This window comes from Bactrocera neohumeralis, chromosome 2 (genome assembly GCF_024586455.1).
Source record: "Bactrocera neohumeralis isolate Rockhampton chromosome 2, APGP_CSIRO_Bneo_wtdbg2-racon-allhic-juicebox.fasta_v2, whole genome shotgun sequence".
NCBI classification, from domain to species: domain Eukaryota; kingdom Metazoa; phylum Arthropoda; class Insecta; order Diptera; family Tephritidae; genus Bactrocera; species Bactrocera neohumeralis.
In genome coordinates, this window is record NC_065919.1 from 56,352,282 (window position 1) to 56,379,288 (window position 27,007).

The window sequence follows — 27,007 nt, forward strand, 5'->3', positions numbered from 1 at the left end:
TTTTCAAATTAGGAACATTTTAACAAACGCACATACATATATTTACTTGTGGTGTGTTTAACACCACCACAGGAAGAAGAAGAAATGCAAAAACGAAAACAGTGAAGAATTTTTATGGAATCAGTAATGCAAAAGATTGCTAAATACAAATAATTCATATTTGGTGGAAGTAAACATAAATGGATCTACAAGCAGCTACAGGTATTAGATCTCACCTTAAATTGACGAAGACAGAAAGATTTAAATCTGCAATTAACTTGCCCTACGTTGTTCTTTTATTTAGGAACATCAAATATGGAAGGTGCGGTGGGTGACCAAACTACTGAAATCACTGCTATAAATATTAATGAAAATGCTGAAGCTATGCCACCAAGTGAAGGCCGAAATGGTGGGGCTTCCCTAGAATCGACGCCAAAACCGCATGCAAATAGTAGTGTTGAAACAGATGCAACAGAAACAGTAAACGCAGTTGCTGAACAGCCGTCCGTAATAATATCGACAAACGAAAATGTACCAAACATTACTTCAAATACACAACCAGACACGGAGTGCGACTTGCAGCTACCGGATGCTAATACAACACCTATTGCTCCAAATGAGGACGCGATCTCTTCAAACCAGGAAGAAATTAACTTACAAGAAGATGTGCAAATAATAGACAATAACATAACGGCCGCTCCAGTAGCTACCAATATGGAAATTGAAGCTGACCAACAGCAAAGCCTTGCAAACGCTGAGGCACAGCAAGAGGTTGAAGCAGATGATATATCGTTAGACGAGGTTGTTCAAAATAATAATGAGAATGAAGATGAAAGTAACGACGAAATACGTTTTGATCCCTCACCACTAATAGAACCACTTTTAGAGGACGACGAAATGGGCGAACAAGGCGTTGATGATGATGATCAGCCAATTGCTGATTATGAGGGTGAGGATAACTTAATGCTGGAGGACATATCGGATGATGCTTCAACTTCACCAGATGCTGTTTTTGATGGTTAGTAAATTTTTCTATTTAATTAGTATGTGAGGTTTTCTAAATTTTGTTTTCATTTCAGATGATCAAATGCGCGCTGCCTTTAGTGAAATGCTTGTGCAAAATAGACGCGGCGGGGAAAATTTCATGCAACGGTTGCGAAGCGCTTTCTTTACAATGGAACACAATAGAGAACGTCGACGCATTGAAACTGAAAACAACGAAGTGGAAATTGAAGAGCCCGAACCTGAAAATCCTGTAAGCTTTGACACGAGCTTACCAGCTGAACATTCATATTTAGGAGAGAATATGGATCGTGTGTCGGGTGTACATTATTTGGAAGTGGGACAACAATACAACTTAATGCTTTTCATGCATCAGCATATATTATTTCCCGGCGAAGTGCTGCCCTTTATGATCTCCGGTTCAATTATCGAGTCTGATATGAGCGCACAAAACGGTTTACTTTTTGGCGTTTGTTTTCCCACACTCTGCAACAGCGAAGATATGGATGATAACTTTTATGGCGTCACTTGTCAAATTTATGAAAAAGGAACAGATGAACGTGGCAACACACTAATCAAATCACGAGCTTTACAACGTTTTGTCACTAAAGGAAGTCAAATAACTGGGTAAGTCAGTGTAACACTTACTATTGTTGTTCTATTTCATATAGTTAAATTTTATTTGCAGTCCCCTATCATTTATAGCTGCCCATCCACAATTCAAGGTGTACGGCAAAGTTAGAATACTTCCCGAAATTTATCTACGTGAACCACTACAATGCATTGATATGGGTTCACTAAATCGATTTCGTGATATAAACTCCATGCGCGAAACCTATAAACGTTATCAAGCAGCCACAACCGCTTGGCCAACACATATTTATGACTACTACAGCATTACGGCCATAGTGGAAAAAGCGCGTTCTCAATTGGCACAGCACAAGATTGACACAATGCCCACTGACCCAACACAGTTATCATTTTGGTTGGTGCGTAATCTGCATTTGTCTGATAGTCTAATGAAGACCATATTTTTGACCGATTCGGTTAATATACGCATGAAACTCATATCGGACACATTTACAGATGTAGGTTGCATTGACTTAGCATTTTTTAAATTTACCTCAATTTATATTTTTGTTTTACTCGAATATAGGATTCGGTGTTTACCTGCCGTTATTGTGGTAATCGCATTGCAAATTGTCAACAACTCTTCGCAATGTCAAAGCATGGCGTGCAAACACAATACTGCAATTCGGGTATGAATGGAAAAATGGATTTAAATATAATATATTTTAATATATCTTATTTTTTAATCTTTATTGTAGCTGGTTATATACATGAAACGAACACCGTCTATCAACTCTTACCGGATGCAATTACATATAGTGGTCAGCCATCCTCGAAATTCAGTTGGTTCCCTGGGTAAGTCAACTGAACTGTATATTATTTATTTTTAAATATGATTTTCGCTAAAATTTTAATTACAGTTATGAATGGCACATTATTGTCTGTAAAATTTGCTCTCGTCACATTGGTTGGAAATTCAAGGCGCTCGAACCGAATTTAGTGCCGAAATCATTCTTTGGCATATCCAGCTCTAGCGTACGCATTAGCTCACCAACACCGGAAAACACCAATACACGTGCAGCTGTCTTTCAAAGCTTGATGAGATTGGTGCGTCGCGAGATGCAATGAATTTGGCGAGCGGTGAAGCGTTTAAATTGCAATTGCAACTGTTGCGGCATGAGGCGCGTTAATCGCCCACAGCAACCGCAAGAAAATGAACTCAATGTTATAGATTTGGTATGACCCTATGTGTTTAGTGATGTGTCGCATATGGATTGCCAAACAATTAAAGACAAGTAAAACGTTTCACCCAGAATTATATAAAATTGTCTATATACATATTTAAGCGGTGCTAATGTTCGTATAGAATTAAAAATTATACTCATCGGCCAATTTGATCGCGAGATTTTGCAGCGAGTAGCGAGAAAACGAATTAGTAACTTCAAGAGGAATGCTTTCTAGAACAAGAGTGAATGGAAATTGATTTTCACTTTGAAATAAAATTTTAAGAAACATCCAAATATGTATGGATCTGGACTTAAATTTGCATATTAAACTACTACATTGTGAGATTTTAATGTGTGTGACATGTGTATTGAAATTACAGTGCAATGACCATTTTTGCTAACACAAACTGCGCTGAGTTTTTGTTTGCAAGTGACTGCGTTAATTTTTAACGTCATTGCGATTTGTTTTTATATGTTTTAAAACTCATAATTTTTTTTCAAAGTTAAAACTGGAGTAATATGAAAAGTTTCTAGCGATTTGCATTAATAAAGTGCAGCAACTTATTAGTCATGAATAAAAAACCAAAATTATTAAAAGAAAAACACTAATTTGTTTAAGCTTACTCGTTAGCATATTTGTTGAATTGATGTGCAAACTCTGACGGTAATTACAGTCGTGTATTGTATACATATTAACTTACTGTATCTAAACTAATAGATTACTCGAAAATTATTAAAAATTAATTTGTCAATAATTCAGCGAAAGATGTTGAAAGTTTCTGGGGAGGGGAAAAAGTAATGAAGTCTTAGAATAATTCGCATTTGAATATAAATCCAATTAGAACTTACAGTTTTGCAAAAGGGGCAAGTGCCAAAAGAGACACTCAGAAAGTCCAACCCATCAGTGAGCGTGTTGAACCACTCCTTCAAGCAGGCCGCATGATATACCAGCGTACATTGTAGATTATCGCATGAGACAATTGGAATTTCACCTTCCTCTAGTTGATATGAGTAACAGATATTGCAAAATTTTTGCTCTGTGGTATTAACTTCACCATCTACTTCCATCCAGCCACTGCCGGGCGGCATAGGAAAATAGCAGATGTCGAAAATACGTAACAAGTTCTTATGTATATCCAGCTCAACATCCCATTCGCTCAGGCCATCACTTAACGTACGCCTCAACTCTTCGACAGCCTGCGTTGGTCCTATTATCTGCACTGACATGGAACCAATCGGTGCAAAGGGATCGGAAAGCACTAATTTGATAAAGACACGCTCACGTAACACAAATAAACGCCAATTATGCTTGGTCGAAACTGGCGGCTTTGGCTGCACAACATAGCATAGCTCATCAATATCGGCGAAATTTTCATAAAACGGCCGTAAATCTTGCAGATAGTTGCGGAATTGTTGCACCATTGCGGTTAGGTTCTCATATTTCTGCAGTTGCTCCTCCCATGGCACACAGTCGGGCAGACTATGTTCAGTTATTCGTAGTGTTGGCAGTACTACTTGTAAATAATGTCGTTCGTACCCCGCGAATTTGGAGAAGCGCAGTAAACTACAAGCGTCATTTAGCTCTAATTGATAATCTTGTGGTGCGTAGAGTGCGGCTATTTCGCTATAAATGTTGGAATCTGTTATTTCTAAGCTTTTGGCGTTTGGGTTGGCTGTATCGCTGTACTTTAGTTGTAGTTGTGGCAGGTGCTCCATTAAATCATACAAGGTCCAATCAGCTTCTAAATCTTCTTTTTTAATTTTTGTAAATTTAACTTGCTGTGGCAGCAATAATTCCAGACGCGCTTCTTGTAGTTTAGGGAAATGCGGACACATCACTTTTAAACGGTACCACTTGCCCTAAAACAACATCAACATTGCAACATTATGTATTTAAATTCGTTATTAATTTGCAACATTACATACGTTTAGTTTTACAGTCCCTCTGGCATTGGAACCACTTACAATTATACCGGGATAGCGCAAAAGAAAATCATCCCATTCTCCGGATTCTGTCATCGCATTGCTCAATTCGATATAATTTCAGGTAGTTTTATGGCGTGGTAAGTCTATGGTAAAGCGATCTTTACTACAATTTTTAATTGTAATATGATTTTTTGTTATCAATTACCTGATTATTTACAAAATGTATTAAATTGGAAATGTTCGCGCTTCAAATTTATTAGACCTTCAGAACTTAGCGTTGCCAGAGTACTAAGCATATTTTTAAATAGTAAGATTCAACCTTTTTTGGTATATTTTTGAACCTCGGTACAAAATCGTACCAATGTTATGTTACTACATGTATATACATATGTATATATAAATTTACATATTCAATTTTTATTATTACTTCATAGAATGGCTTAGAGGTTATTTATCAGGGTAAGAGCAGCAAAATGATATGTCTATAAAGTTTATAATTACATTTCTGAATATATATTTTAAAATCCTTATAACTCTTTATAAAAAAATGTTCAACAATTTCATTTTTATTAACAATTTATAAATGGTTTATTAAAGCAAAAATTAAGAATTTTAACTTAAGTTTTTCAATCTTTTTATAGTCCATTTTCATCTTAATATTTTTGCACCTTAATATCGGTAACGAAACAAGCCACGGATTGCTTGTCTTCATCAACCAAATCCAATTCGACTTTTACACTGACTTCTGGGTAAGAGGGATCAATGTAGAAATTGAAGTTGTAAACCACATCCTCGGACTCATCGATGGGGCATGAGGCACCGTGCAACAAATTGCGACAAACATCGGCAACATCGTCGGGCAATGGATAGGGCGTTGTCAGCCCCAAAGCAGTGGCATGGACCACACTATTGATGGATTTGATATTATCGCGTGCTAAAACATACAGATATACATAAATACAATTTTCGAAAATATTTTCAGGCAATAATATTTGCCATATTGCACTTACTGCCCACGAAGTTGACTTTCATGACCGCTGTACTGCCCTTGACCACATTGCAGGGCATGGTCGCACAACCCTCGATTTCAACGCTCAAAGGGAAAGGTCTACCGTTTGTGCCTGAAAGGCAGAATATTTTAATAATATCTGAATTGTTTATAACTTTAAGGATATATGTGTATACTGGAAGAGATAATGATATCTGAATGCATTAAGGACTAAGACCCTCCTTCTCGATGATTATTCAATTAAATTTCACTTACATTGTCTCACATTCGTGGCCGAAACCGAGACTAAGAAAAGCGCCAAGCACGCAACAGTTAAACGAAACATTTTTCCTTTTAATTAAAAGTGAAACACTGAGTGTTCTGTAGTACAAGTAGTAACTCTTCAAGAGGTATGAACTGCAACTGATAACAAACCGTCCAAATAACGGCCTTTAAATAGTGCAGGCGACTGAGTGTGGTTTCTGAATCAGCGTTTTAGTTCCATGGTTGCAGGTGTTGGCTATCTGTTAAAAGATTCTTCTAGTAAACATGCAGGTGTTCTCTCGAATTTATCGGTGTAAATTAATAACAAATTATTGGAAGACAAGTGATAAGCATGTGGCCAGCGACTTAAACTGAATATGTAATAGTTTTCCATTGTTAACAGTTTATTTATTATATAAACCTGATTTATGATTCAATCTTCTTCTTTTTTACTGTCGTAGACAACGCTTTCGTTGTTATAGCCGAGTTAATAACAGCGCACCTGTCGTTTTTACTTTTCATAATTTGGCGTCAATTTGATCTACCAAGTGCAGCTAGGTGCTGCTCCACCTGATTCCTCCAACGGATTGGAGGTTTTCCTCTTCTTCGAATCGAAAACCTTCAAAACAGGAGTGTTCTTCCATCCAGACAACGTGACCTATCCAGCATAGCCACTGTCTCTTGATTCGATGTACTAAGTAAATGCCGCCATATATTCTATAAAGCTCGTCGTTCCATCAACTGATACTCTCCGTTACCAATGGCCCAAGAACAATGAATTTTCCGCAAAACCTTTCTCACCAACACTCCTAAGGCTAAGTCATCAGATGTTGTTATTGTCGATGCCGTCTATACCTCTACACAATATAGCAGGACGATAATGATGAGGGACTTGCAGAGTTTGGTCTTTGTTCGTCGAGAGAGGACTTTACTTTTTAATTGCCTACTCAGTCCAAAGTAGCACCTGTTGGCAGGAATGATTAAGCGTTGTATTTGAAGGCGATTCAAGACGATTCGATCGGGGCCCTAAATTTATGTTATCTAAAACAAAGTTTTATCTTTCTTCTTCTTAAAAGGTCAATGTCGATGGTCTTATAAATGTCCAGTATACACTTTTGTGGCCAGAAGGGCCACCTCATCCTCAGGATGGGTATCGCACTTGAACTACTTACATAGTCGTTTCCAAAGCCCAATATAAAACTCTGTAGTCCGATCTTACCATATAAGTTGTCAATGAGCCTTGAGACTAATAAAAATCTGCTTAGGCGTTTTATATTTCCCCTTCGGCTAGCTAGCTGTCTGCAACTGTGAGCACGGAACAATCAAGAAAGAAGTGTTGAGATATTTCTACCAAGTTTTCTTCGAAAAAGCTTCTATAACTGGTATTCCTGTAAGTTTTTCAAACTTTTCGTGTGGAGGCCAAGTTAGAATCCCTACAATTAGGCCAGCTTTACTGCTAGCATAGTGTTCATTAGACATTTTGCGATTCATCTTGGGTCAAAAGGATCTTGTGAGAGCGCAAGTTTTTATGGTAGTTCAGTACTGACCAAGCTCCCCATCCATATAACTGCCATTGCGCTGTAGTCTTATCATAAAGTGACTCGACACCATTAAAAGCGCCGTTACGCAGTCCTTAACTTGTCTTGAACGCACGGCTAGTGGCCTCTTATCACTTTCAATGTGATCGTGTCACTTTGTGCTAAGTATGCCAGGCCAGAGCGCTCTGCTATCGGAGGGGATACTCACTTCATTAAAGGAGGCTGCACTCCCAAGCAGTAGATCTAACGCTCCCTTTATGAGAGCAAACTGTTATGTTTATATGTTAAAAAATTATTTAGTTCTCCGAGCTGTCCTCTAGACAATTTCATCTTGTTACTAATTGAAATAATTATCATTGGTAGTATATTTATAGAAAATATCAAAATTTTTTATTAGGTGGCCCATGATGATTATATTTAACCAAGGAACTCGTCAACATTTTCGGAAACTTAACTATCAAGGTGAAACAGGTTTTCTTTAAAGTATTAAGAGAGTCTGTTCAGAACGCTATTTCCACCCGCGTTGAAAGCTGATAAAGAACAAATTTCGAAGCAGAAATGGAACACATAATTGAAAGATCTTTGACAGAACACATTTTGCTCAACAAGTTCGATAATAATAAGCTGCTGACTGACTTTTTGTAAGATTATTTAGAAAGCAAGAGTTCACCAATAATCTTCGAGAGCATTGATGAGCTTGAGGGGTCCATGCTATAAGTTTGGGAATCCTACCAGACTCCATCTGCACATGCTGTATGGAAAAAGGTGAGGTGGAAACTTCTCAACACTTCCTTCTTGGCTGTCTCGCGTTTGGGAGGTCAAGACTTAAGCACATGGGAGCGCATGCCTTCAGACATCTCTCCGAGCTGGCGGGAGTGGAAATTAAACGGCTAACATAATACGACTATAATATTGTCAAAAACAAAAATAAATGAAAAGAAGAGAAAACGTTACACCGAAGCTGTAATACTCATCACAAATACGAAAGATTCCTTACAAGAACTTGATTCCGATAGTTCAGTTTGTATGGCAGATACATACATATGTGCTATAGTGTCCGCTATTGGCGGTTCCGATAAATGAGCAGCTTCCTGGGGATGAAAAATTGTGTGCAAAATTTCAGATCGATATCTCCAAAGCTGAGAGACTGGCTCATGTACATGCAGACAGACAGGCGGCAACACGGAAATGACACAATCGACTAAGCTGGTCATGGTAATCATTTATGTATATCTTTTTGTGGTTTCTAATACGTTTCCTTTTGGGTGTTACAAGTCTCGTTATAAGATTAATAAACCCTATTCAGGTTATAAAGAAAACTCAAATATATAGTACATATATTCTCCAGGTTCTTCTCTTTGGACTTATGTATATCTTACAATCATCATTGCAGTAATATCCTCTGTTATTTTCTTATCTTAAATAATATTTAAGTGATAAATAAAAACTTAAGATAGGCCCACAACTGTAAAGACAATGGTTATTTCCGAAGAAATTCAATCATAAATCATAAATCAGTATTTTATAGTAAATAAACAACACTTGTTGCTAAATATAATGCCGCGATGCTTATTCATTTCCTTCAATGGGCTATTGCGTTAGTTTACACCGATAAGCCTACGGAACACCTGCTCGTTTACTCGAAGATTCTTATAACAAATGGTCAAACACCTGCAACCACGGTGTTGATTGAGAAACCGCACTGAGTCGCCTTCACTATTTAAAGACCGTTATTTGGACGGTTAAACATCAGACACAGTTGATACTTCGTGGGGAGTACTACTACGGAACACTCAGTGTTAAAAGAAATAGATTTCTAAATATAAATTCAATTTTAATTGAAAGGCAAAATGTTTCGTTTAACTGTTTTGTGCTTGGCGCTTTTCTTAGTCTCGGTTTCGGCCACGAATGTGAGACAATGTAAGTGAAATTTAATTTAAGGGGTTACATGGGTTTCCTAGGGTAAAAACAGCCTTTTTTCGAACAAACCCTATTAACAAAGAAATTCTGAAATTTTTGGAAAAAAATATTTTTAACTCGGCCATTGCAACGCAATTTCCGGTAACCACTTTGCAGGATCATCTAAAGTGAAAAAATAAGTGCTTTAGTTAAAACCTTGGCATAGAACTTGGACGAAGGAAAAAAACTGAAAATTGGGTTTTTGGCAGAGAATTTTACAAAAAAATGAAAATTTTAGTGAAAAGTTCGCAGATATTTTTTTTTTGTCAAATAGTTGTAATCGAAAAAAGCCTTCATCTAAGTTTTTAAGAATTACATCTCAAAGATCTGTTTAAAATTTCATGAAGATCGGTTAGGAAGCTCTCGAGAAATCTTGGCAACCGACTTCAAAAACACAGTTTCGAGAAAAACGGCGCACTTAGCCTAGCTAGCCTCGAGCGGACAAGTTCTCAAGCCTGTATCTCCGAAACCATTACTCGGATCAACTTGAAAATTTAGAACAATATTCTAGGGATATTGTAGAATTTAATGAGACAATAAAAAAAATCTATTTTTTGAAATCCGTTTACAGTTATTTTGCGGCTGATATCTTGATAATTTTTAGTTACTAAAAAAAATTATAATACAAATTTCGTAAGACGTAGGATTTTTTGTGTTGTAATGCAGGTGTGCGGGTGTAAAACCATCACCATTTACTAAAACGATAAAAATAGCGGTACGTGATGGAGCATTTTTGAACTCAAATTTGTGAACAGGGCACATGAAATACCGGTAGCAAATTTTAGCTTGAGATTTGTTGATTAGTGTAATTATCGGACTGCTGGGTTTTAGACCTTGAAATGAAATTGTAACGGCTGTTAAAGCTTGCTCTTAGTTTGTAGCATATTTTAAGAAATTTTTTTCTAAAAATTTTAAAATCTACAAAAAAAATAATTTTTCAAAATAAAATTAATTTAAACCAAAAAAAAAATATTTTTCAAAAAAAAAATATTTTTCAAAAAAAAAAAATTAAAAAAAAATAAATTTCTCAAAAAAAAAATATTTTTTCAAAAAACAAAATTAATTTCTCAAAAAAAAATATTTTTCAAAAAATGAATTTAATTACCATCCTTCGAAATTAGCATTAATCTTTAACTCTTTAAGTCTTTAACATTTTCGCCGCTTCTAATTGACCTTATCGCCACAGAAACGCTAGTAAACGAGACTCGAAGCACCGTTATGCTAATAAGATAATACGAAAATGTATTTCGCAAACATATTTTTAGGCACGATCTTTTCGCCAATACACACATTTCGCCTTAAACTTTCAAACAATTCAAATATTACTAAACTACTCTACATTTCAGGCAAAAATGATAGACCTTTCCCTTTGAGCGTTGAAATCGAGGGATGTGCGACCATGCCCTGCAATGTGGTCAAGGGCAGTACAGCGGTCATGAAAGTCAACTTCGTGGGCAGTGAGTGGAAAATGACAACTATTATTACCTGAAAAGATTTTCGAAAATTGTATTTACATATGTATGTATTTCTGAATATTTTAGCACGCGATAATATCAAATCTATCAAGGGGGTGGTTCATGCCACTGCTTTGGGTCTGACGGTGCCCTACCCATTGCCCGACGATGTCGCCGACGTTTGTCGCAATTTGTTGAATGGTGCCTCTTGCCCCATCGATGAGTCCGAGGATGTCGTATACAACTTCAACTTCTACATTGATCCCTCTTACCCAGAAGTTAGTGTGAAAGTGGAATTGGATTTGGTTGATGAGGACAAGCAATCCGTGGCCTGTTTCGTTACCGATATTAAGGTGCAGAAATCTTAAGTTGAAAATGAACTGGAAATATAGAAAATGTGCAGACTTTTATTCATGAAAAAAATATGTAAATAGTAGTTAATAATAAAATATATACACAATTGCTAAAAAATAATTGTAGTGATTTGAAATACAAATTTTGAAGCTTTTTTGAAACGTTAAAAGGGTTTTTCATAGTAAAGAAATAACGAGATTTCATCTTGAACTTAATAGTGGCGACACACGCCAGCAAGATGGGGACAGATCGAGACGACTGCAGGAAATGCCTAGCGTAGGACACTAGGGAAGCAATGGAGCATCGCTTGTGCACTTGTTCCGCAATGGCAAGACTACGCTGTAAGCATCTGGGGTTCCCACACTACGATACACTAGAGCAGGTATCGACGGTGAGGCCGCAGAGTCTGTTCAAATTCGCGTCAAGCGCACGTATCCTAAACGATGACTACTCCTCTTGGACTTAACAAGTGAACTCCATCTGGTATCGCAAAGGACCAAACTGGTCTGTATTCTGTGGCCTACCAGATTAACCTAACCTAACTTCATAGTGTATACAATTAGTATGTAGTTATACATATATGTATGTATATTTATGCGCTGAGCTTACATTTAAAATTCTGGTTTAAACCGTTGATATTTTATAGTTAAAGAAAATAGAGAATCTTTTGAAAAAGGTGTATTTTTCATGTATAAAAAAATAATAATTTTAATCAAGTTTCTTTCTGACTTAAAGTTCAAATATTTTTTTTTTAAATTAGCATTATTTAAAAGGTCACTGCACAACCCTAATAGTGATTATTAAGCAACAAGCTTATCACCCGCTACCGTATGCCGTGAATTATGGATTACGCTGATAAGTGCTGCTGAAACACCTGCAACCTTTTGCTAAGCCTTCAACACTAGCGCCCAAGTGGACGCAAATTTAAAGACTTCCATAAGTTTCTATTGTATTTATGACTAATTCTTTTATTTGAAACGTACTGAGGTATTTTGAAGTATTTAAGTAGTGTAAATACCTGGACCTTGCGTCATATAGAGTCGGTATTACCGTAGAGTTGGTACTACGTCGTTGGATTTTATTTCAAATCAAAAAATTTAATTTAAGTTTCTTTGAAGAATTCATTGAGGATGTGCCGTTTGACAGTTATGTGTTTCGCGCTTTTGGTCGCCACTGCAGCGGCGACTAAAGTGTCTCAGTGTAAGTGAATTGTTAGCAAGGAAACCAGTGCCTGATAATAAAAAAAAAAAAACAAGGAAAACGTTAACGTCGGTAGCATGGAAGCTATAATACCCTTCCCAGATGCAAAATATTCTTTACAAGAACTTGAGTTTGATCGGTTAATTTGTATGACAGTGGTATGCTATAGTCATCCGATCTAAACAATTTCTTCGGAGATGGCATCATACCAAAATTTGTAAAGATACATTTATAGTCAAGTGAAAATCGATTCAGCAGATATGGAAGAGTGGCAATCGAAAAACCTACCAGTACAAGCCATTTATGTTCAATAATTTTTCCACTGTAGTTTTAAAAGTACTATATTAAAAAGTCTAGCCTAAACGTAACCTAAATTATTGCTAATCTAAATTATTTCATTTAATATCTAAGAAAAATATAAAATCACTTGTTGTTGTTCTAATCAAACGAACTAATTGGTGAAATATTTGTAATAATTACATGGCACCGACTTCTGTTATTTACAATTACATAATCATATACATATCATAAAACACCGTAATACCATAAATCAATTATCGCTAATCTATTTACTAGTCTACTAATCGTCGCGTAGACAGCAAAAAGACCTTTATCGCTTAGGCTCTCTTGGTGTTTTGTGTATATGTGACCTGGTCTACGAAAAGGGGTTAAAAATAATCGTCAGTTTCTCGTTATCTCATTAATTGTTCTCCTTTTTTTTGACACCTAAGCCCCCTTTCCGTAGACCAGGTCACATATTTGTATGTATACTCAAATTCAATAGTAGGCACTTCCGTGGTCTTTCTTTAAGAGCAGCTGACAAATTTAATATCGTCTCCGCTAAGATAGTGTCATTTGACACCTAATTTTAAATTCCGATTTCATTAGATATAGTTAAAGTTCGGCCTTTGACGAATAGTAACGAAAAAAAAATGTTACTTTCGGTTGCACCGAAGCTATAATACCCTTCACCGGTGCATTTATTATAGAAAAAAAGGGTCTTAGGACCGCTGATCCTAAGATTGCATTATTGCCTTAGATCATTCAAAATTTCGTGAAGATATCTCGACAAATCAAGAAGTTTTCTGTACAAGCACTTGATACCGATTACTCAGTTTGTAGTTAGTGATCCAATATGGGTGAGTGTTTGGACATATGAGCAGCATCTTGAAGAGAGAAGAATGCCAGCAAAATTTCAGATCGATATCTCAAAAACGAAAGGACTCAGCTCGTCATGCTGATCATTTATATATATTTTTTAGAGGGTCTCTGACGTTTTACACTAGGTGTTACAAACTACAAAACTATGAGTATTGAAAAAATAAATAAATTTTCAGGGAGTTACATGTACGGCGTCTACCAATAGCGAACCGTGATTTTGACCGCTCATGGCGGCCATTTTAGTTTACAGATTAGCAACAAATTTTTTCAGTGTATTAAGTGAGGTTTGTTATTTATCATGCCATGTTTTACTTCGATAGAACGCTTGGAAATTGTCCACGATTATTACGAAAATCATGTTCTCCAGCGGCTACCGTGAGATCGCTTTGCGCAAATTTTCATCTTCTCAAATGGAGCCCAATTCTGGCTTAATGGCTTCGTCAACAAATAAAATCGTCGCTATAGGTGTGAGTCAAATCCTCAAATGATTCAGGAAACGCAATTGCATTTCCAAAAAATTTACCATTTGGTTTGGCGGCATCAGCGTACCTTATTTCTTCCGTAATGAGCCAGGAAATGTCGTTGCCACCAATAGTGAGCGTTATAACACGATGTTGACCGACTTTTTTTTCCCGGAATTTGATGATATAGACGCGGACTGTCTCTATATCCAACAAGACGGTGTGGCGCCTCATGTTTCGGGTCTAAACATGGACACAGCGTGCGAAGATTAGCGACTCGTTAATTTCGCGAAATGGCCAAGTTAAGTGTCCGTCAAGGTCATGCGATTTAACGCCTCTAGATTATATTCTCTGGAAGCGTGTTACATCAAAGGCTTGCGCCAAATAACTAGAAACGCTTGCGGAGCCGGAAGACAACATTCAGCGCACTGTAGCTGAAGTTCTGCACACGATCACCATAAATTGGCGTAAACTATATTAAGAGGACGTTATGAGAAGTCTCTAAACAAAATGTTTTTAAGGGTGTCAAATGGTTCAAAATACATATATAAAAATCGGAAGAGGCCGTCGTGTTATTTTTGAAGTAATCCATAAATGGGCCTGCATATCAACCTTGTCAACAAATATTTTGTTTCTAGTTCTGCGTTAGAAAGTTAACACAATTTTGTTGCAGTTAAATTATGCAAACTCACTTTTATTGGAATTTAGTTGCAAGAGAGAACTTTTTTCTCAACATTAAACGTATGAGCGAGTCGTCATGCTGGCCACCTGAGTTGGAATTTATTCATATAGCCAATCTTCAGCGGCTGGCTGCCATGAAACCAGCTTTTTCTCATTGAACCAAAGAGCGATTTCCTCAAATGCCGATTCAAACGCGTCCGAGTCGTGGATAATATTACGACCGACTTGGATACAGAAGTTACTATGGCTGTTTTCAGGCAAAGAGTCAGCTGGGTTACTAGCACCCAACATTTGACAACCAGTCTTCACAACATTCAAACGGTCCCAAACAATGGGAACCACTGGGCCGGAGTTGACATGTAGTTGACCAAACCGGAGAAGAAGGGACGAGCAGACAAATCGGCATAGTGCTTCTTCAAAAGATCCTTTTATACCCATGTGAATTTCATGTTCACCAATTTGAAGCATTTCTGTTCAAAGAGCTCGATGATCTTGCCGACGAGTAAACGTTGGACTTCAACGGGTGTCACCAAGATGAAAGTGCGCACATTATTTGATGCCAAAGAGAAGAAGTGCGTGGTTAGTAGCAGAATGGTCCGTTTTCATATGGTGGTCTGATCTGAGTTTGCAAAGCTATTTAGAACTTCTTTTAACCGCAAAATTAGTTTGAAATCTCCAACCTATGTTTTTTTATCGTTCCTATCAAAGAGCAGTCTGTTGCTCTACAACTCTAAGAAAACACAATTCAAATTAATGTCCTCCGATGAAAATGTTCACCTAATTAACGATTTCTCATTCTTTTTGTGTTACAGGCAAAAGTGGTCAGCCATTTCCGCTAAGCGTTGAAATCGAGAACTGTGAAGATACGCCATGTGATGTGCACAAAGGCTCTACGGTGGTAATGAAAGTGCATTTCTTGGGCAGTAAGTGAGAAAATACAAATAATTCGATTTGAAGAGTAATGAAAAATTTAACAATAAAATTTGTGCCGATTTTAGACCGCGATAATATCAAATCCATCACTGGTGTGGTCCATGCCACCACTTTGGGGCTGACAGTGCCCTATCCATTGCCAGACGATGTTGCCGATGTGTGCAGTAATTTGTTGTACGACGCCATGTGTCCCATCTACGATACCGAGGATGTCGTATATAACTTCAACTTCTACGTTGACACCAGCTATCCAGAGATCAGTGTAAAGGTACAATTGAATTTGGTGGATGAAAACAAAGACTCCGTAGCTTGCTTCATCACCGATATTAAAGTACGCAAGGCTATCAGTTAAGGCTTGAATTTGGTGTGAAGATCTAGTAAATAATGGATATTGATATTCTTTAAATGTAGTTAATAAAATAAAAAAGTATGACTTATTTTAAGAAGAGTTAACCTTTTCTTTTAATTGGACTTTGAAATTTATTGCGCACGGACCACTCAACTTACTTTAAAAGGAAACAATAAAGCTGAGCACTAACAATGTTTTTATCTGTAGATGGAAATTTTTGATTCCGCCTTAGATTGGGCTAACTTACTGGAGCTTGAAGGCAGGTTAGGGTTGCCTTCATCCCAAAGGCCGGTAAGAGATCGCATGTGCGTCCAAATATTTTAGACCCATCAGTCTCTCCTCTATTTTATTGAAAAGGTTAGAGAGATTAATTGAGATTTTCGCTTAAGGTGTAATGTATATATCTAGAAATCGATTTTCAAGAGCATAGTTACAAGGCAGGTTAGCGGACACTTTCTTGCGCACTTTTGTCTCATGGTTGAGAGGACCATAAGGAATAAGGAGTAAGGACCCCTCGATATTGATGGAACATTTAACCACGTCTTGCCGGAAGCGGTCATTAGAGCTTTAAATAGGTTTTTGCTTGATGCTTAATCTTCCGATTTCTTTGCGATAGCGCGTTCGTGACGGAATGGGGTAGCGCGCGGGCGCAACAGAGTGTGAGTAGGGGCACCCCACAAGGAGGAATTCCTAGACTACTTCTCGGAATCATGATTGTTAATAATTTTCTGGAAAAGCTTGAGGAAGTAGCCAGCTGTGTGATTGCTTACTCGGACGACGTAGCTCCGATGGTTGAGGTAGAATTTCTGAATAAAGTATATGAGCTAGCTCAGGAGTACCTTACCATCGTAAGCAACTGGACTGTTGAAAACGGCGTTTCTATAAATCCTAGTAAGACCGAACTGGCTTTATTCACTAAGAATCCCGGAGGCGCAGCTACCATCAATAAAGCAATGTGTCTTCAGCCTTTTGGCAGAGTTATGTACCTACCACTCATGCTAGAGGAAGCTCTCGTGGAAATTCAACATCGAGGAAAGAATCAAGAGGGCATCGTTTGCTCTATATTGCTGTAGGGCACCCATTTACAAAAGATGGGCGCTCTTACTAAATGTAGTTCTTTGGTTCTACGAAACCATAGTTAAATCTAAAATATGCTGCGGAATTTTCCATTGGTAGAAGGCGTTGGAAATGGCCGCGAAAACTGCGTACACTCAGAGAATCTGGGTTGATTGCGAGTCTGAGCACTCTCAAATCCTGGCAAACTTCGAAAACACTCGAAAATACTTGGCTTACCATGTCACCGAGACTATCCTTGGCAGTCGCTTCTTTGCTTGCATACCTTCGAGGGGTATGGGAGAGAAAGACTCGTCGGAGGTGAGGTGCAATGGGTTTTTTTACGGATGGATCAGCTTTCTGACGACTGCAGCGTATTCCAAGCGGAGGTGACTACCATAAAAGTAGCAGTAGATCTACCCTCGCGGTTTCTTTCAAAGTGGTAATTATTCACTTGAGTTCACTGACTCAAAAAAGGATGTCTACTTTCCTTTTCTTAGCATCAAGTTGTTTTAAGTTTAGACTGGTTTGGGCCTAAACCACAACGGCATTGCAAGGCTAATAATATTGCTAGGATAGGTATTTCAGTCTCAATAATCTTATTGTTATTGTCTTATTGTGGTTCACTACTAGAATGTTGGGCGTCAGACTTTGCTTGCTGAGCTGGCATTGGTCAACTACCAGCAGTTTTGCAGTCGCAAGGTCCTTTTCGGATAAATTTTAAAAGATCTTTTCTTCGCTCTCAGCAAGGCCCACCTTTCAATGGTTGTAAGAGTTCCAACTGGACGATAAGTAGTCTTGCAGTAAGATTGAGAAAGAATGATCTTAACACTTCCGAACCGTTTTCGCCGGAAATAGCTGATATCCAACTACAGAAAGCTTTAGTTTACTAACCTTACATCCCTAGTGTTCAAACTAGTTATGTGGTCGTTACTTAAAAGCATACTTTTAGGCGTCTACCGCGTATTGTGAACCAGCAAAATGCTTTAAATTTCATATGTACTGTAGGACTCACCTTAACAGTTGTATCACCCACTCTTCTTTCATTTCTTTATGGTTTTTTGCTAAAAGTATAAAATAATAAATAATAATAATAAAATTTTGAATATTCTTATAATATTTACGATATCGAATCCGTTCTTTAACTTGGCTTCTGAACACTTCAACGGTATAGAAAGAAATGTCTGGTTGTCTTGGGCGTTTAATCGACAAGCTAAAAGAATTCACTAAAAACTGATAAGACTGAGAGATTATCATACCCAAAATCAATATGTTTCTCAAGGTTAGTATATTTTTTTTTAAAGCGGAAAGTATTTTGCTCTCGATAAGCGACTTAAATCTTACAAAAGAAACTTCCAAATACCATTCATAGAAAAAAGTGGGAAAGTGAAAACTCAGTTGGTATAATTTTGTAAATATTGTTATATAGATAGATTAATCCTGAGGGATTCGTGAAAGTCCACATAGAACTAAATGTAGAAATATTGAAATGTAGACACTTTCTCTGCTGGTCTTAAATTTGCCTTAAACAAATTGCTGAATTTTAGCCGCCTACGTAAATGGTGTGATAATAAAATTTCTACTGCTCATTACTTTATCTCATGCGATATTGAACATTATCGCATGCGATATATAATAATACTAATGTAAATGGGGACATTTCTCAATTGAATTTTATACAGTTGTGGTGAAAGGAAAGTTGATACGAGTATATAATATATTTCTTGAGTATTTAGCAAGATCTGACAAGTTTGGTTAACAACCTAGTGTAATAAGTTCCCTTGACGATGGGCTACAATATTTCATGCAATGGTCTTAAACTTATATCTATACTAATATTAGAAACATGGAAGATTTGATAGTTTTTTGTTTGTATTTTAAAAGGCTTCGAAACTACTTGATGAATTTGAAAAACTCTTTCACCGTTGGGAAGCTACACTCTCTTTATGGATCCTTTCTCAGGGTGGTTCGACATCGAGAAGCTACAATCACAACAGACAGCCAAACGATTTTCTACTCGACTTGCACTCCTGCTCTCGCCGAGCACTCATCAGCAACTCGATATAAGAGAACTGTGGGACACCATTTCAAGCCTCTTACCTACAGCTGCAAGCGAAATCATTGGTTTTTGAAAAGGTTGAAAGAACACCTGGTACGATGAGGACGGTCGTGTCGCAGTGGAGAGAAAGCGGACAGCTTATCTCGCAATGTTGTAATCGGCCACAACACGAGCGCGGTGGGTTAGATACCGAGAGTTGTAAAGTGAAAGTGTAACATCTGGAGAACGCGAACCCGATTACCCAATCGATGACGATGGAGTACATGTTCCATTGCCCGACGATGATGAGGTTCGAATAGCAGAACAACAAAGCGGCGATAGATTGCCGGCCGAGCTATACGCCAGCGAAGAACTTGCAAGGTACATGCATCAGCTTCATAGCGAGATATGGTCTAATGTAAACATGCCCAACGATTGGAACTTAAGAGAGTTCTAATCGACAAAAAAAGGACCCCACAATCTGCGCTAATAACCGTGGGAAAACCTCCATAATATCGCATATAAGGTTCTATCGAGAGTATTGTGTGAAAGACACCGTTAACAAACTGATTGAACTATATCGGTGTGGCTTTAGACCTGGAAAATCTCTGTTGAACAGATTTTCACCATGCAAATCTTGGAAAATATCCGTGAAAAGTAGATTCACACACACCACCTCTTCGTCGATTTTAAAGCCGCCTTCGACAACACGAAAACGAATTGCCTCTATGCTGCTATGTCTGAACTTGGTATCTCCGCAAAGCTAGTACGGCTGGCTAAGCTGACGTTGAAGAACACCAAAAACTCCATCAGAATCGGGAAGTACCTCCCCGAGCTGTTCGATATCAAGTGAGGTTTCAGACAAGCCGACTCCCTATCGTGTGACTTCTTCAATCTATTACTAAATAAAACAATACGAGCTGCAGAGCTGAATAGAGAAGGTACAATTTTCTATAAGAGAGTACAACTGCTAAGAACCACGCCGTTAGTTCTGCTTTCTTCAGACTGAATAGTGAAACTAGGGATAAAGCGATATCCAACTTATTCCAGTGTGAGAGCGCTTCAAAATTAGCGTTTTTTATAACATTTTCGATTATGGCCAGATTGGACAAAATAATTAATTTTGGGCATTTAAATTAAAACACCCAACATTTAGTACGAATAAAAATTATTATAAGAGAAATTTTTTTAATCTTTTTATGGTATGTTAAAATAACTGACTTTTGACCATTCAATACCCAATAAAAGGATTTAAGCTTTTTAGCTCTCAAAAAATGGGTCGAGTTGTGAACGGAACGGATAACACGGAATATCTCCTGTTACAAAACAAACAGTCGTCGCATTCTCGACCTGGCTCCCACGTCGCTGTTGACAGTCATAGCTTCAAAGTCGTACGTAATTTCGACTACCTTGGAACCAGCATAAAACATCAACACCAATATCAGCTCTGAAGTTCAACGCAAAATCACTCTTGCCAAGAGGTGATACTTTGCATTTAGTAGGCAATTGAAAAGTAAAGTCCTCTTTCGACGAACAAAGACCAAACTCTACAAGTTCCTCATTATTTTCGTCCGAACTAACTAACCTTTTTTTTCAAAAGAGAAGGAAAGATTGTATTTATTCCTATTTCAAGCCGAAAATTATTAAGTTCCTTTGTTACTACAAATCAGTCCAATAATCGGGTGGCGCAACTCTTTTAGTGCCAGCATAATTTACAATTTCTATGACTTTGAAAACAAAATTAGAATAATAGAACCACTGTTAAATTCCAATGTACCTAAATAATCATTGTTAATTGCTTGAGTCGTTAATGCTCTGATCGCCGATCGAAGGTGACGTATGTAGTTGTAATCGTTTTGCACTTAGCTGTTTTGATGGCTCTCATTGAGTGGTCAATATAATATCGGGTGTTATAATCGATAATATAGATTCAAATAAATGCAAAACAATAACCTGCTCATTTAGTGCAAATGTGCACTTAGAGAAATAACTATATTAATATCAATGATTTTGTGTCTCACTTTTGTAATATAGAATCTATTTCTAATAATAATTTGGATTCAGTTTGCTTATATCAAACAACATGGTTAGAAAGAACTAAAGGGTGATCCATTTCGAGGTTCCCTACCATTTTAAAGAAAAAACACAGAAGCTTCAAATCCTATTATCGTTCGAAATATCATAAATAGCGGTTATTTTAGCGCGATAACGGACGCCTTTGACTTCTACGTTTTCACCGGCATCATTTTTGAAGAAATGTGGATCGATGATTCCACTGACCTGCAAACCACACCAAACCATTGTTTTTCTAGAAAAAAAGACCGCTCTTGAATCTCTTCACATTGCTTCTCGTCCTAAATGCGGCAATTTTGCATTTACACACCTTTGAGCCAGAAATGGGCCTCATCGTTGAACAAAATTTGGCTCGAAAACATCGGATCTTCTTGGAACTTTTCAAGAGCCGATAGAGCGAAGCGATGTCGCTTGGGAAGGTGGAGCAGTTTCAGTTCTTGCACAAGCTGTACTTTGTACGCTTTCATTTTAAGATTTCGACGTAAAATGCGCCAAGTCGTTCCATACGTCAGTCTGAGTTGCTGCGAACGGCGCCAATCGACTCTCCACGGTCTTCGTGTACACTCTCTGCTAAGGCTGCTTTAACTTCTTCACGGCGTGCTGCACGTGATCTCTTCGGCCGAATATTATCCAATATTGAATGCTGGGTCTCCAGATTGGTAATAGAGTTGTGAATAGTACGCTCAGTAGGCCGATTATGTGGACCATAAGTTGAGCGAAGCGCCCGAAAAACATTTTTTATAGAACGTGAATTTTCGTAATAAAGTTGAAGATTTGTAAACGTTGTTCAGACATTAGTCTTTCCATATTGAAATGCCAATCAATACTGAACAAAAATAACATGAGAACTTAACACGGCTCACGCGAAATGGGTTATCATTCATTTAAATAATTATTTTTCACCGTGTATTATTGATAAGCCGACGAAATCGTGCTGTTCTAAAAATATGATTTAACAGTTTAGCTTGCTGAAATAGAACAGATGTCTCACACTTATCATGGCTCACCCAAAATTTACCTTGCACCTAGCCGCGTTTCAACAGTCAGATAATCTCCGCCATAAATCGATGATCGGAAATAACTCTTTTCAAATAAGGTTCACTTGCCAATGACGCAATATGGGTAATATTTATTCGGAGGGTTATTTTGAGAAGTGTTATAAATGTTGCACTAAACCTGTTGTAACAGGTTCGAAGCAATGTTTGACAATAATGAAAATCATCTTCATAGAACAAGTTGAACCTACGGATAAAAAAATGTTAAGTATAAGCTAACTAAATGCGATTTTTCCTTTCTAACATTATGCGTTTCGAAAGAAATCAACAATTATTTCGTCACGCAAGCTCCGATTCAAAATTTCGAATTTTAACTTGAGCGCCAATAAATCCGATAAACTAATTTCTAAGAAAAGTTGCTGGATCCTTTATTCGGTAAACTTCGAGGTCTTTTGCTATTGTTGCTTTAGAACGTCGGTGATTTCTGAAGGGTAGACAAAGCATCCAAAACCATAAATAATGCTCGTAGCTGGATCTCAGGCAACCCTTCAAGCTTTGGGAATACTGGAGTATATTTCAGGCGAAAGTATTTGTCGTCAGGAAAACGGCTAAAATAACTAACAACGCAGGAAACAAAATTTTAATATGGATGGCATTTTTGGCAAGCTCATCAGCTATTTCGTTTACCGGAATGTATGCAGCCACTACATCAACTGCCTCCCTGCTTCTAAGAACATTCTCTGATAATGCGATGTGAGATTATTGCCTTAATTGCTGCCTGGCTACCGAATAAGTACAGGAAATGCGGAGGTCAATAAAAAATATACATGCACGATGAAATTTTCGAAAGAGCTGACAAACGGATCAGTTCGAGATGGAATGTCTTAGATCAGGTTCAATATCGCTAAGATCATACCCTAAGGCAAACATATATGTTTTTTACTGACAAGGTTTTGAAACAACTGCAGGACGGTTGTTGAGCTAAGGACAGGCCACAAAATGTCGCATCATAAGTAATGACGATAAATGCAGAAAGTTCAGGGAAGTAGGCATTAGCAAGACTCTGAAACACCTTCTTCTGTCCGGCATTATCTAGAACTCATCTTGGATATATATAAGAGTTTCCCAGCTCAAGGGACTAGATGAAGTATCAAGTCGCTCTTAAGGTTCGCAAAACGCGTCGATATCCTGTGTGACAAATACTTTAGCTCAAATTAAACTAAACCTCCATCTGGCATTACTAAGGACCACTAGGTCTATGCACGGCGTGACAGCCGACCGGCATAACGTAACCTAATCTTTCCTCTCGATTATCAACTGTAACAGTGAAGTGAGCAAGTTCTAATAATACAAAAGTGGTTATTCTCGCCGAAATGAAGAGTTTAGATTCAAGAAAAAAATTGAAAATTCTTAAACCAAGTCAAGGAATAAATGTGTCTCACAATTTTTTAAAGTAAAACAACAAATTGCAACAATGTTTATAATATGTAAATCTAAAAGACAAACAATATGTTGTTATGCACTTCTACATATACATACATACATACCTCTCTTCATATTTGTATGTTATTTCTTAGACCAACATAAATAGGAGACAAATTTGCATTTAATATTTTCCAAGTTCATTTTCTATGCAAATCTTAGCAAAAAATATAAAAACATTTTTCAACCACTCGAAAAATGTTTTTGTATTGTATATGCTTGTGGTATAAGTAAGCATGTATGTGTTTGCCATGCACTTTGGAATTTGTGCGCATGGAAAAATAATGCCAGTGCAGGCTTTTAGGTGATATTAAATATTCATGCGTTTCGGAATTATGAAATGCTCGCATAAGCGCAGGGCAAAATGCAGCGCTGTACTTGGAGACATAGCCAGCGGCGCATGAATGTCATTGGTGGTGGCGTCGTGACTGTTGGGGAGTGAAAACTTTGATGGAATTACGAAAACAGACCACAAGCATATTCAAATACAGAAGTATAGTATGTATGTATGTATGTTTGCTGTGTATGTTTCAAATTTATTTAGATATATATTTACTTTTATTATTTTAGAACCACAATCCTAGTGCTTTTGGTAGTAAAAGTAATTGCCATTTAAAGTAATTCAAGTGAAATAATTTCATAATAGTTTTGTATAATTGTTTACCTTTTATTATAGTTTTGAAATCAAAAGTTATTCGAAACACTGTAAGGACAAGATACCAACGGTTCAAGTGGCCATATAATATAGTTTTAATTCACTCTTTGAAGTAAGTTTTCTTGCAAGCAAAAATATCGAAATTCCTGAGACTTATCCGTAATGCAATGATACCTTTCAAAAAATGCTTCTTAACATTTCAAATAATTCAGGTTCTAGAGGCATTAAACAACAACCTAGATTTCGTAACGGAGAAAAACTTTGCTACCGGACAATAACTGAACACTTTTCTCCATAGCCGCTGAAAAAAGTGGCTCCTAACTTGGAACACTTCGTTTTTTCCTCGTCTGTTTTTTCATTGACGAAAATGTTCCTATTACCAGGGAACCAAATTATGAACAAGTGGATTTGACTGGCAGTGTCTTTAAAGCTTTTCTGCAATTGTTGACTTCGCTGGAATTCATCTGTGGTGAAGACAGTTTCAGAAATAGAGAGAAATGTCAAAACCCTGGAGTATACCCCCGACTCTAATTCTTATTTTGAATAGACTGAGATAGTTTAGATTAAGATAGTATCCTCCTCCTCTACTAACCCATCTCTCCATTCAAGTCTAGCGAAAATTCTCACCAGGAAATAACTATTAACTTGTTACTTCTTACCGTAGAACTGTTATTTTCCGAGTTAAAATTTCTATGAGCGCATAAATTTCAGTCGGACATGACTTAATAGCCTCCGTAATGCCACAAACCAGTTGTCCATGTGTAAAAATTGTTCTAATGACGGCAGTATACATCCATATATGCACAAAATTTAGTACATAAATATGTTAAATAAATTCTCCAGAAGGGTTCAAGAAGTGAACTCTCGATTTGCCTTCCAACTCACTGTTGACAGTCATAACGTAAGTCGTAGATAATTTCGTCTATCTTGGAAACAGTATTAACACTAACAACAATGTCAGCCTCTCCCGACTAACAAAGGCCAAACTCTATAAGTCACACATTATTCCCATTCTGCTATACGAGTATAGTGTAGAGGCATGGACGATGATATCATCTATGAGTCGAGGTTATGAGTTTTCGAGAGAGAGGAAGAGGAAGACCTCCACTCCAGGTGAAGAAGCAATTGGCTATCCAATTGGCGCCAAACAGCGAAAAGGAATAACGACTGGCGCGCTTTTGTAAGCTTGGCTATAACCGCGTAAGCGGTGTCTACGCCAATAAAAATGAAGATAAATAAGTAACTACTCAGTTGTAATTAGTCCATTTCACACCTTTTGAGTGCATGATTTATTTTAAAATACCCACATTTTTTAATTATCACAGTTGAATTTTTCGTATTCCATAAATATATTTCTTTTAAAATGTATACCGTTAGTCACATTCAAGCACTTAATAGTCAATTTCATATATCGTACTATTTCTCGTGGATCCCTTCTTCACTTTAATGTTACAAACGAAACATGTGGCCACCTCCTGATCCTGATCAACGACATATATTTCCACTTTAACACTGATCTCCGGGTAATTGCCAATGGGGAACGTGAAGAGATACGTCACGTCTTCGGTAGCGTAAAGTGGACAGTAGGCTTCGTGCATAAGATTCGAACACACATCACGTACATCATCGGGCAATTCATACGGTACTGTTATGCCCAAAGTGGTAGCCTTCACCAAAGTGGTCAACTTCGTCACATATTTCACTGTAGGGAAACAGTGTTGCATAAAACTTTAAGTTTTACTGAATTAAGTGTCAATTGCTTTACTTACTGACGTAAAAATCGATCTCGAATATCATTACACTGCCCTTAATAACATCGCAGGGAGGTATCTCACAGTTCAGCACGCGTACGGCCAACGGGAAGGGTTTGTCGTCGGAACCTGTTGTGTGTTTCGGACGTAATTTTTAGTTACACACGTTTTTGTAAGAATTTTATTTTAATATAAAAAAATATAATAGTTTCGACTTACATTTCTGAACCTGTGTAGCCGAGACGTTGGCCAGAATATATGCAAATAGAATGAGCTTCTTCCACATTTTCGTTTTGCCGGACGCTATTTATTGTGCAGCGAAATTGGTAGTATTTCTTATAGTCTTTGACTTTCGGCTTATATTTGGCAAAAAATGTATTTTTGTAATGCGAAGTAGCTTAATTACTATTATCTTATCGCCTTACAAATCATTTTAGATTTGAATGCCAAGAATTTTTTTTATTTTCTCTTCTTATGCTGAGGTAATTGACGATTGTCAAGGAGACTTCTATTTTTATTCTTTCTTTCGTTTAAGATAAATCACATTGCACCGAAATATTATAATTTATGAGTTGGTTTCTGTGTTTAAAAATACCAGACACTATATTTTAGACTTCTAAGCTATTGCGCTGGTCGAGTGAGACATTCGGCTGACGAAAAATGTATATTCTGAAAGCAACTCCCAATATACAGTCACCCAGAGAAGTCTACATACATCATTACCAATACTATACCAAACGTATTAGAATTAAGAGTAAAAAGATATTTAGACTAAGTTTATTGTATTGTATTTATTAAAAATATTTCATAAAAACTGATTTCAAAACATAGAAAAGTCTACATACTCCTAACAAAAACTTATTTTCAACAAAAAAAACGTAATAATAGTATTTAAATTGATATTTATTTGGGCCA

At 37.2% G+C, this 27,007-nt stretch overlaps 6 protein-coding genes and 1 pseudogene across 6 annotated transcripts; 3 read left to right on the forward strand and 4 right to left on the reverse strand.

Annotated features, from left to right (window-relative positions):
* Window positions 1–55: 55 nt before the first annotated feature.
* LOC126755713 (protein cereblon) lies at window positions 56–3,542 on the forward strand. The gene is made up of 7 exons (XM_050468460.1): window positions 56–201; window positions 284–997; window positions 1,059–1,608; window positions 1,670–2,069; window positions 2,138–2,240; window positions 2,310–2,406; window positions 2,472–3,542. Exons 1-7 carry the CDS (start codon window positions 180–182, stop codon window positions 2,677–2,679), a joined length of 2,094 nt encoding a protein of 697 aa, XP_050324417.1. The 5' UTR covers window positions 56–179; the 3' UTR covers window positions 2,680–3,542.
* Window positions 3,387–5,096, reverse strand: LOC126755720 (E3 ubiquitin-protein ligase FANCL). The gene is made up of 4 exons (XM_050468465.1): window positions 4,909–5,096; window positions 4,704–4,846; window positions 3,627–4,637; window positions 3,387–3,556 (listed from the first exon to the last, which is right to left on the reverse strand). The coding sequence occupies exons 2-4, from the start codon at window positions 4,794–4,796 to the stop codon at window positions 3,518–3,520; spliced, it is 1,143 nt and encodes a 380-aa protein (XP_050324422.1). The 5' UTR covers window positions 4,797–4,846; window positions 4,909–5,096; the 3' UTR covers window positions 3,387–3,517.
* Window positions 5,097–5,261: 165 nt separating this feature from the next.
* On the reverse strand, window positions 5,262–6,106 carry LOC126755724 (NPC intracellular cholesterol transporter 2 homolog a-like). Its single transcript, XM_050468471.1, has 3 exons — window positions 5,968–6,106; window positions 5,714–5,824; window positions 5,262–5,637 (listed from the first exon to the last, which is right to left on the reverse strand). The coding sequence occupies exons 1-3, from the start codon at window positions 6,035–6,037 to the stop codon at window positions 5,357–5,359; spliced, it is 462 nt and encodes a 153-aa protein (XP_050324428.1). The 5' UTR covers window positions 6,038–6,106; the 3' UTR covers window positions 5,262–5,356.
* Window positions 6,107–9,257: 3,151 nt separating this feature from the next.
* On the forward strand, window positions 9,258–11,380 carry LOC126767698 (NPC intracellular cholesterol transporter 2 homolog a-like). Its single transcript, XM_050485241.1, has 3 exons — window positions 9,258–9,413; window positions 10,799–10,909; window positions 10,994–11,380. The coding sequence occupies exons 1-3, from the start codon at window positions 9,344–9,346 to the stop codon at window positions 11,272–11,274; spliced, it is 462 nt and encodes a 153-aa protein (XP_050341198.1). The 5' UTR covers window positions 9,258–9,343; the 3' UTR covers window positions 11,275–11,380.
* Window positions 11,381–12,312: 932 nt separating this feature from the next.
* LOC126755773 (NPC intracellular cholesterol transporter 2-like) lies at window positions 12,313–16,149 on the forward strand. The gene is made up of 3 exons (XM_050468508.1): window positions 12,313–12,460; window positions 15,576–15,686; window positions 15,762–16,149. Exons 1-3 carry the CDS (start codon window positions 12,391–12,393, stop codon window positions 16,046–16,048), a joined length of 468 nt encoding a protein of 155 aa, XP_050324465.1. The 5' UTR covers window positions 12,313–12,390; the 3' UTR covers window positions 16,049–16,149.
* On the reverse strand, window positions 14,863–15,353 carry LOC126768094 (nucleoside diphosphate kinase-like; annotated as a pseudogene).
* Window positions 16,150–25,685: 9,536 nt separating the features above from the next.
* On the reverse strand, window positions 25,686–26,505 carry LOC126760768 (NPC intracellular cholesterol transporter 2-like). Its single transcript, XM_050476663.1, has 3 exons — window positions 26,312–26,505; window positions 26,111–26,221; window positions 25,686–26,043 (listed from the first exon to the last, which is right to left on the reverse strand). Exons 1-3 carry the CDS (start codon window positions 26,376–26,378, stop codon window positions 25,733–25,735), a joined length of 489 nt encoding a protein of 162 aa, XP_050332620.1. The 5' UTR covers window positions 26,379–26,505; the 3' UTR covers window positions 25,686–25,732.
* Between the last annotated feature and the right edge of the window lie 502 nt (window positions 26,506–27,007).

Excerpts from the sequence above, each read along its gene's own strand:
- LOC126755713 (XM_050468460.1), top strand. The coding sequence starts at position 180 with ATGGATCTACAAGCAGCTACAG. Across the intron at positions 2,241-2,309 it reads AACACAATACTGCAATTCGG|CTGGTTATATACATGAAACG; the intron begins GTATGAATGGAA and ends TCTTTATTGTAG. Across the intron at positions 2,407-2,471 it reads AAATTCAGTTGGTTCCCTGG|TTATGAATGGCACATTATTG; the intron begins GTAAGTCAACTG and ends TTTTAATTACAG.
- LOC126755720 (XM_050468465.1), bottom strand. The coding sequence starts at position 4,796 with ATGACAGAATCCGGAGAATGGGATGATTTTCTTTTGCGCTATCCCGGT. Across the intron at positions 4,638-4,703 it reads GAGGGACTGTAAAACTAAAC|GGCAAGTGGTACCGTTTAAA; the intron begins GTATGTAATGTT and ends ATGTTGTTTTAG. Across the intron at positions 3,557-3,626 it reads CTTGCCCCTTTTGCAAAACT|AAACTTTCAACATCTTTCGC; the intron begins GTAAGTTCTAAT and ends TCCCCTCCCCAG.
- LOC126755724 (XM_050468471.1), bottom strand. The coding sequence starts at position 6,037 with ATGTTTCGTTTAACTGTTGCGTGCTTGGCGCTTTTCTTAGTCTCGGTT. Across the intron at positions 5,825-5,967 it reads GGCCACGAATGTGAGACAAT|GCACAAACGGTAGACCTTTC; the intron begins GTAAGTGAAATT and ends TCTGCCTTTCAG. Across the intron at positions 5,638-5,713 it reads GAAAGTCAACTTCGTGGGCA|CACGCGATAATATCAAATCC; the intron begins GTAAGTGCAATA and ends TGTATGTTTTAG.
- LOC126767698 (XM_050485241.1), top strand. The coding sequence starts at position 9,344 with ATGTTTCGTTTAACTGTTTTGTGCTTGGCGCTTTTCTTAGTCTCGGTT. Across the intron at positions 9,414-10,798 it reads GGCCACGAATGTGAGACAAT|GCAAAAATGATAGACCTTTC; the intron begins GTAAGTGAAATT and ends TCTACATTTCAG. Across the intron at positions 10,910-10,993 it reads GAAAGTCAACTTCGTGGGCA|CACGCGATAATATCAAATCT; the intron begins GTGAGTGGAAAA and ends TGAATATTTTAG.
- LOC126755773 (XM_050468508.1), top strand. The coding sequence starts at position 12,391 with ATGTGCCGTTTGACAGTTATGTGTTTCGCGCTTTTGGTCGCCACTGCA. Across the intron at positions 12,461-15,575 it reads GGCGACTAAAGTGTCTCAGT|GCAAAAGTGGTCAGCCATTT; the intron begins GTAAGTGAATTG and ends TTTGTGTTACAG. Across the intron at positions 15,687-15,761 it reads GAAAGTGCATTTCTTGGGCA|ACCGCGATAATATCAAATCC; the intron begins GTAAGTGAGAAA and ends TGCCGATTTTAG.
- LOC126760768 (XM_050476663.1), bottom strand. The coding sequence starts at position 26,378 with ATGTGGAAGAAGCTCATTCTATTTGCATATATTCTGGCCAACGTCTCG. Across the intron at positions 26,222-26,311 it reads GGCTACACAGGTTCAGAAAT|GTTCCGACGACAAACCCTTC; the intron begins GTAAGTCGAAAC and ends AACACACAACAG. Across the intron at positions 26,044-26,110 it reads CGAGATCGATTTTTACGTCA|TGAAATATGTGACGAAGTTG; the intron begins GTAAGTAAAGCA and ends GTTTCCCTACAG.